At 54.7% G+C, this 7,500-nt stretch overlaps 4 protein-coding genes across 4 annotated transcripts in view; 2 read left to right on the top strand and 2 right to left on the bottom strand.

The window, feature by feature from the left end:
- PTSG_08846 (uncharacterized protein) overlaps nt 1-481 on the bottom strand; it is a 1,329-nt gene extending 848 nt beyond the window's left edge. Inside the window, exon 1 of the mRNA XM_004990176.1 lies at nt 219-481. Coding sequence (XP_004990233.1) covers nt 219-428 — 210 coding nt within the window. The 5' untranslated portion in view covers nt 429-481. The remainder of the gene's footprint in view (nt 1-218) is intronic.
- A 32-nt stretch (nt 482-513) lies between these two features.
- Nucleotides 514-3,820, top strand: PTSG_08845 (uncharacterized protein). The gene is made up of 8 exons (XM_004990175.1): nt 514-998; nt 1,257-1,349; nt 1,622-1,719; nt 1,988-2,068; nt 2,284-2,352; nt 2,497-2,589; nt 2,931-3,170; nt 3,441-3,820. Exons 1-8 carry the CDS (start codon nt 794-796, stop codon nt 3,621-3,623), a joined length of 1,062 nt encoding a protein of 353 aa, XP_004990232.1. The 5' UTR covers nt 514-793; the 3' UTR covers nt 3,624-3,820.
- Nucleotides 3,821-3,855: 35 nt separating this feature from the next.
- On the bottom strand, nt 3,856-4,923 carry PTSG_08844 (uncharacterized protein). Its single transcript, XM_004990174.1, has 3 exons — nt 4,615-4,923; nt 4,253-4,359; nt 3,856-3,989 (listed from the first exon to the last, which is right to left on the bottom strand). The coding sequence occupies exons 1-3, from the start codon at nt 4,831-4,833 to the stop codon at nt 3,965-3,967; spliced, it is 351 nt and encodes a 116-aa protein (XP_004990231.1). The 5' UTR covers nt 4,834-4,923; the 3' UTR covers nt 3,856-3,964.
- Nucleotides 4,924-5,029: 106 nt separating this feature from the next.
- The window catches only part of PTSG_08843 (uncharacterized protein), a gene marked incomplete at its 5' end in the record, with an annotated part of 8,936 nt that continues 6,465 nt past the window's right edge, over nt 5,030-7,500 (top strand). The window contains 9 exons of the mRNA XM_004990173.1: nt 5,030-5,049; nt 5,227-5,318; nt 5,553-5,626; nt 5,801-5,862; nt 6,037-6,098; nt 6,374-6,469; nt 6,696-6,751; nt 6,965-7,083; nt 7,281-7,374. Coding sequence (XP_004990230.1) covers nt 5,030-5,049; nt 5,227-5,318; nt 5,553-5,626; nt 5,801-5,862; nt 6,037-6,098; nt 6,374-6,469; nt 6,696-6,751; nt 6,965-7,083; nt 7,281-7,374 — 675 coding nt within the window. The remainder of the gene's footprint in view (nt 5,050-5,226; nt 5,319-5,552; nt 5,627-5,800; nt 5,863-6,036; nt 6,099-6,373; nt 6,470-6,695; nt 6,752-6,964; nt 7,084-7,280; nt 7,375-7,500) is intronic.

Raw genomic sequence — 7,500 nt, 5'->3', positions numbered from 1 at the left:
CTGTGCACACGTGTGTGACAGTGCAGGTGCAACGTTAGAAAATATGCATGGAGACAGCATCGCGTGATAGCAGCGCATCATGGGCTCTCCCCATACACGCAGTCACACAAACAAACAAACAAACAAGCACACACATACGCACACACACACACACACACACACACACACACACACACACACACACACACACACACACACACACACACACACACACACACCAAAGCGGTGTAGCCGGTTGCACTGCGCTGTGACGGGTCCGTGCCATTTTGCAACATCCGCTTTGCAGCCTGCGCATCGTTGCGGCTGGCCGCTCCAACGATGCTGCGTTCAAAGGCCATCTCATCCAAGTCCTGATCCAGCCCAGAGGGCGCATGCTCATGACAGCCACACCGCTGGTGGTGGCCGTCGTGGTCGTGAGTGTCGCTCATATCCACTGCTCGCTTTTTGCTTGTCGTTCTTCTTCTTGTCTTGTCAGCAAGACGGTTGCAGAAAAATACCTTATATTTTGGGTTAATTATCGTCATTCGCCTCAAAGAAACGAAAGCGACGACAAACGACGAAGCAAGCAAAGGAGGGCAGGCAGTTGAGACGGAACAGAGACAAGACGCAACAGCAGACGCAACAGCGAAGGCTTGGCACAGCCGACAAACACACAAGCACTGCGTGCTCGCCGCACAGAGTTGACCACTGTTCCTGAACATTTGCAGCAGACGGCAGCAGCACACGAGAAAACACATACACACACCTACGCATACACACACACACACACGTACACACAAACAAACAAACAAGCATGGCCAGCAACTTGACAGTGTTGGATCGTGTGGATCGCAAGCCTGAGACGGGCAAGACAACAGTTACAGTGCATCCAATTGTGCTTCTTTCTGTTGTTGACCACTACAACCGCGCGTGCCGTGGCACCAAGAACAGGGCCGTCGGTGTTCTCCTCGGGTCATGGAAGGAGAACGATACCCTTGACGTCTCCAACAGCTTTGCAGGTCTGCGTGTGTGTGTTTGTTTGTGTGTGTGTGTGTGTGTGTATGTGTGTGCGTGTGTACGTGTGCGTGTGCGTGTGTGCGTGTGTGTGTGTGTGTGCGTGTGCGTGTGCGTGTGCGTGTGCGTGTGTGGATTAAATGGCGTGTGGTTGTTTGGCTGGAACCTTCTGCTCCTTTTGCGGTTTGCGTCGACGATCACACCTCACTGCTGCTAATATCGTTTCCTCTTCCTATTGTTTCCCCCTCATTGTGTTTGATCAGTCCCCTTTGAGGAGGATGCCAAGTCGCCAGATGTGTGGTTCCTTGACCACGACTACCTCGTCAACATGTACAACATGTTCAGAAAAGTCAACGGTACGCGTGCACGTTGTGTGTAAGTGCATGTTTGTATGCATGTGTGTATGCATGCATTTATGGCATGTGTTTGTTTTTGTGTATGTGTGTGGTTTGAGTGTGTTTATGTGTGGGTGCTTGTTGCACATCGTACACTGCTTTGCTTGAACCCGGTCTACGACCCATGCCGCGTGTTTTGTGACAATGGCACTCCCTCGTTGCGTGTTCCGCCCGTGCTGATGTGGCTCGTTTGCGTCTCTCCTCACACGTCTCCTTCGTTACCGGGTGTGCAGCCAAGGAGCGAATTGTCGGCTGGTACCACACGGGCCCCAAGCTGCGCCCCAGTGACATCAAGATCCAGGAGCTCCTGACCAGATACGTCGCACATCCGGTAAGGATGGGAACGGGGTGTTGGACGTTGTTGTGCGGACGTGATATACACCGTGTGGGGTCTTGAAAGACGAGTATGGTTGTGCATAAGTTGTGTGTCGAAAGAATGTGGTGACTGTGAACTTGCTGTGTCCTCTCCTCCGCCCTCCACTTTGACATGCGCGCACCCTCAATTTGCATGCCCTCAATTTGCATGCCCTCAACTTGCATGCTCTCATTTGTGTGGTTATGTGTGTGTATGTGTGTGTGTATGTGTGCGTATTGGTCAGGTGATGGTGATCATTGACCCGAACCCGACCACGCTTGGCCTCCCCACCAAGGCGTACTATTCTGTCGAGGAGATTCACGACGTGAGTTGCCCTGAACTTGACACTGCATGTGCAATAAAGTGTGCATGGCATTGGCTTTTTTTTTTCTGTCGTGTGTGAGTTGATGTATGATCTTCAACATGTGCTGGAGATGACGTTGCTGACAGCTACTCACCACGTTGTGTGTGTGTGTGTGTGTGCGTGTGTGTGCGTGTGTGTGCGTGTGTGTGCGTGTGTGTGCGTGTGTGTGTGTGCAGGACGGCACGCCCTCGACGCGGACGTTTGAGCACATTGCCAGCGAAATGGGCGCAGAGGAAGTCGAGGAGGTACGTGTATGCGTGTGTGTATGTACATGCATGCAAGCGTGCTTGCTTCTCTGTGCACCACGTGTACCACCACCACCATCGTCACCACCACCACGCCTCATCCTGCCTCCCCATCACCACCACCACGACTGGGATGACGAACAGGTTGGCGTTGAGCACCTGCTGCGCGACATTACAAACCTCGGCATCTCGGGCTCCCTCTCCCACCGCCTCCAACACCAGCTCGCCTCCGTCAAGGTGCGCGCACCCTCCCAGTTTCATGCCACATGCACTCTTGCTGTGTTTGCGAGTGTGAACGCCTGTATTTGGTTGTTTGGTTGGTTGTTTGGTTGGTTGGTTGTTTGGTTGGTTGGTTGTTTGGTTGGTTGGTTGTTTGCTCTTTTTTTTTTTTTGCGTGTATGTGTGCGTGCTTGTGTGTGTTGAGCATTGCAAGTGACAAGTTTCCGTTTGCTGCACCTGTTTGAAGTCATGCCACACCTTCACCATTCCTTGTACACCTGTGCTCATCCCCGCTTCACACCCTTGTTCTCACTCACCGACACCTCCCCCCCCCCATCTCCAAAACAACCCATCACCAGGGGCTGTACGGGCACCTGAAGGAGATTGAGGAGTACCTGTCGCTGGTTGCGGCGGGCAAGCTGCCCATCAACCACGCCGTGCTGTACCACCTGCAGGACATCTTCAACCTCCTGCCCGACCTTGATGCGTCGGCCCTGTCGGCTGCGCTCACCACCGCCACCAGCGACCAGCTCCTTGTCGTCTACCTCGCCTCTCTCCTCCGCTCAACCATCGCCCTCCACAACCTCCTCGACAACAAGGTGCCCGGTTGTGATTGTACTGTTGTGTTGTGTTGTGCATGCATGCGTGCGTGCGTGTGTATGGGCATGTGTGCTTGCGTGTGTATGGGCGTGTGTGTGTGTGTGTGTGTGTGTGTGTGTGTGTGTGTGTGTGTGTGTGTGTGTGTGTGCTGACGTAGTTTCATGTTTTTGCGCACGCATCTTTGCTCCCCGTCACATGTTCGCGCGTCCCCGTGCACGGTTGCTTGCAATTTCTTACCCCACGACCACCGTTGTCGCGCCCTCGTTTAGATTGAGAACCTTGACGCTGAGAAGAAGGCTGCGGAGAAGGAGGAGAAGGAGAAGGAGAAGAAGGAGAAGGAAGAGAAGGCCAAGGCAGACAAGGCCAAGGAGCAGGCGGAGAAGGAGACGCATGGTGGCGGTGACGACAGCACGAAGAAGCAAGGCGACAAGAAGGAGAGCAGCGACGCGTGAGGTCGCTTCCACCACCATCACTGCTGTTGGTGAGAGCTGTTTCCTGCACCCTCTCTTTCCCACTGTTCTGTGTGTTGGTGTGTTGTAGTGCTGTTGTGTTGTTGTTTCTGTCTTTGTTTCTCCGTGTCCTCTCCCCTCGCATCTGTGTACGCGCGCGTTGTTTGCAGAGTAACCAATACAGCACTGGTTATGGGCTATGTGCCATGGGTGACGCAAGGACGGTGCGAGAAGGTGGTGATGGACTGTGTAATGGAGACAAGACAACAAGCAAGCAGGGTATGGATACGGTCAACAGACACGGGGGCAGCGCACAACATGCAACACGGGCTTCGACGTGTCTCTCAGCTGTTGACTGAGAACGAGTACCTGGGGTGTCAGTGAATGTGTGTGTGTGTGTGTGTGTGTGTGTGTGTGTGTGTGTGTGCAAGTGAGATTAGCGAGTGATAACATAAGGGCATGGGTGGCGCGTGCTTCAAACGGCTTGCCCGCACACTCAAGAAATAAAGCGATGAAAGCCGTGAACAAGAACACCCAAGGCACAGTTGGAGGGCGCAACCAGGCAACCAGGCACCCACGCGGGCGCAAACACACACGTGCGCACACGTGGAACATGCACATTGGTGACGTACCCGCATTTACATCTGTAGAAGATGGTTTGGCCTTCATCAGCGGATCGCAGCTGTGCAGTTGTGTACGACATTTCCTCGCGGCCACACTTGGGGCACTTCTCATCAATCTGCCCACGCAAACGCGATGGACACAAAGGTTGTCAGGATGGAATGGAGCACGCTCACGTCAAGAATAAAGAGAAGAAGGAGACTTGGGCACAGCGCAGAGGCACAAGTCACGCAGAAGGGAGCATGCAAAAGCACATAAGCAAACACACACACACACACACACACACACACACACACACACACACACACACACACACACACACACACACACACACACACACACACACACACACATACACACATACACAACGCACCGTGGCGGCGGTGTCCTCGACCTCCTTGGATGTGTTGTAGTCTGGCTTCTGAAATGCATAAGGCCTGCTGGAGGACCTGACCTTGACGTTCTCAAAGATGGTCACGGGCACGCCATGGCCGCAGCGACGGCACGAGATTGTGTTGTTGTCGCCAAAGGTAGGCAGCAGCGCACCACAGCGCACGCAGAAGTTGCGATCGGGCGCCTTGAACGCACTCATGTTGCTACTTCGTACTTGAGGTGTACTTGTGTTGTTGTGTCACCGTGCAGTAGACGTGGCGATGCCGGGGGGGGGGGGGGAACAGTCTTATTGTGCACGTGTGCGTGTGGTTGTCTTGTGTTGGTCTGTCGTGTGCAGCGTGCCGCTTGTGCTTGTAGTTGGACTAGAAATAGGCCATTTTTGGCCTAGAAAGAGGATGTCGCTGTTCCAAGCAAAGTGAGCGGGAAGACGTTGGTGACAACAACGGTCAAACAAAGCAGTGGTGTGGTGCGGTGTGTGTGTGTTGGTGTGTGTCAGCGTGTGTGTGCCTGTCTGTCTGTCTGCCTGTGGATGCTCACTTGGCATGCGACGCTTGTGATGATGCTGCTGCTGCTGCTGCTGCTGCTGCTGCAGGGAGTTCTGGACCACCAAGGCCTGCGAGCCCGGAACCACGGACATTGGCTCGCTGGTGGTTGGCAACATCGACAACAACAAAGATGGCATCGGTCAGTGAGGGAGCTTGGCACATCGCGTTTGTGTGGTCATGTGTTCGGTGAGCTGTTGGATCTTTGATCGTGTGATTGGCCGCTGCTGTCCACTGCCACCACCACCACCGCCGCCGCCGCCGCCGCCACTGCTGATGCTGTATCGGTGCTTGCTCAAACGCCTTCTGAGCTTGTGCTGCTTGTGGTGCTGGCATCCTCACAACCACCCGTGTTGGGGTCGATGGCCCTTGCCAGAGAGGATTGTGGTGGGAAGCCTGACAGGTGATCTGAGCATCTACACCGTTGCTGAGATGGAGTACAGAAGCGAGGTCAGTGTGCCCTTCTGCCAGCAACTGCTGCCGTCAATGGCATCGCAGCACGTGCAGTGTTGGCGCCGTAGAGTTGTGCTTGATGTTGTTGAAGCTGTTGTGAACCACGCTACGCCGGCTCATGGTCGTCAACCTCGCTTGCACGTTTCGCTGCTCCCGTTGGGGCACCTGCAGGACCTGTTGTTTCACACAAAGCTGGCACCAGTGCTACAGCTGGAAATGGGCGCGTTCAGCTCGTGAGTCGCAGTGTGTGTGTTTTTTCGTGTTTGTTTATGTGCGTGCGTGCGTGCGTGGCTGTGTGTGTGTGTGTGTGTGTGTGTGTGTGTGTGTGTGTGTGTGTGTGTGTGTGTGTGTGTGTGTGTGTGCGGTACTGCATGGAGCTTAAGCCGTGCTCTTGGTTCTGGTGGCAGACCGGACGCTCGTGAGCTGGCCATCCTCCATCCCCGCGAAATTGCCGTGTACACTGTCAAAGGTGATCTGCCAGCCATTACAATCATGCGTTGCCATGCTGGTTGTGTGTGTTGCGTGTATGTGTGTGTGTGTTTGGGTGTGTGTGTGGTTTATGTCCGTGTGCATGCGTGGGTCTGTGTCTCTGTCTCCGTCTCTGTCTGTCTGTCTGCCTGTCTGCGTCTGTCTGTCTCTCTCTCTCTCTCGCCATATCTCTCTCTCTCTCTCGTGCACGTCTTCACATGTTTGTGGCGTTCCTCCTCCACCCTCATCCAATGACACCCATCTCCGCCATGCCAGGAATCGTCGGCCAAGGCGTTGAGCTGTCCAAAATCTTTGGCGCGAAACTGGAGCGCACCGCTGCCAACTTTGTCCCCGGCCGCTTTGGTGGCGCTGGTGCGTGCGCAAGCCATATCACCATCACCATTGCAACTGTCACCACCGCCAACACCACCGCCGCCACTATCGTCCTTTGCCGGCAGTTGACGAGGGCGCGTTGTTGCTGCTGTGCTCTGAACGCCAATGCGCGCGCGTTTGTGTGCGTTTGTGTCTTGGTCACATCTCTAACACGTCCTGGGGTGAACATGTGAACGTGTGGTTGTGTGTGCTTGCATCATGGCAGTGAAAGACGTCATCTGCGTGCAGTCGATGGACGGCGCCCTCTCCTTCTACAATCACGTACGCACTGTGCTTTGCGTGTATGTGCATGAATGCGTGTGTGTATGTGTGCGTGTGTTTGCACGTATGTGGGTGGGTGTATGTGTGCACGTATGTACGTGTATTTGTGTGTATGTGTGTTGTGCATGTATGTGCGCCAAGTGTCTGTCGATTGGCTCAAACGATGCACACCATGCAACCCCTCGCCCCGCACCACCACCACCACCACTGTAGGGGCGACTTGGGCTTGTGCGGTTTGTGCCGGACTTCCTTGTGCCGGGACCGCTGTGCTATCTCCAGCACGCCGACGCTATCATCACCTCCTCCGCAACTTGGGCCGTCTGCTCATACAAGTTCGTCCCGTGGTCGCGGTGGTGATGGTTGAGGTGATGGTGGTGATGATGGTGATGATCGTAGTTGCATCGTCCCGATTGTTGGCAAGAGGCAAGAATTGCTCTCCGTGCATGTTGTGTTCTTGTGTTCTTCGCACCATTCTCCCCACCACCACCACCATCACGACCACCAACACCATCGTCATGATGGCTTGCAGGTTCCTGGTGCTTGCCTCTGCTGGGGAGGCGGCGGCCCAGCGGTCCGGCGACAGCAGCCAGCGCAGCACCAAGGAGGGCGGAAAACGCGTCACGGTATCCACGCACTCCTCTTGCAGCTCCGTTGTGTGTGTGTGTGTGTGTGTGTGTGTGTGTGTGTGTGTGTGTGTGTGTGTGTGTGTGTGTGTGTGTGTGTGTGTGTGTGTTGTGTGTGTGTGTGTG

Source organism: Salpingoeca rosetta (assembly GCF_000188695.1).
Source record: "Salpingoeca rosetta unplaced genomic scaffold supercont1.25, whole genome shotgun sequence".
Taxonomy (NCBI): domain Eukaryota; class Choanoflagellata; order Craspedida; family Salpingoecidae; genus Salpingoeca; species Salpingoeca rosetta.
Note: the sequence above shows the minus strand (reverse complement) of the source record. Positions and strands in the feature narration are given on the sequence as shown.

Bases quoted from the DNA above. Each gene is read 5' to 3' on its own strand.
- PTSG_08845 (XM_004990175.1), top strand. From the start codon at position 794: ATGGCCAGCAACTTGACAGTGTTGGATCGTGTGGATCGCAAGCCTGAG. The intron at 2,590-2,930 runs GTGCGCGCACCC...ACCCATCACCAG, and splicing joins ACCAGCTCGCCTCCGTCAAG to GGGCTGTACGGGCACCTGAA. The intron at 3,171-3,440 runs GTGCCCGGTTGT...GCCCTCGTTTAG, and splicing joins ACAACCTCCTCGACAACAAG to ATTGAGAACCTTGACGCTGA.
- PTSG_08844 (XM_004990174.1), bottom strand. From the start codon at position 4,833: ATGAGTGCGTTCAAGGCGCCCGATCGCAACTTCTGCGTGCGCTGTGGT. The intron at 4,360-4,614 runs GTGCGTTGTGTA...TTGCGTGGGCAG, and splicing joins TCGAGGACACCGCCGCCACG to ATTGATGAGAAGTGCCCCAA. The intron at 3,990-4,252 runs GTACGTCACCAA...CTGACACCCCAG, and splicing joins TTCTACAGATGTAAATGCGG to GTACTCGTTCTCAGTCAACA.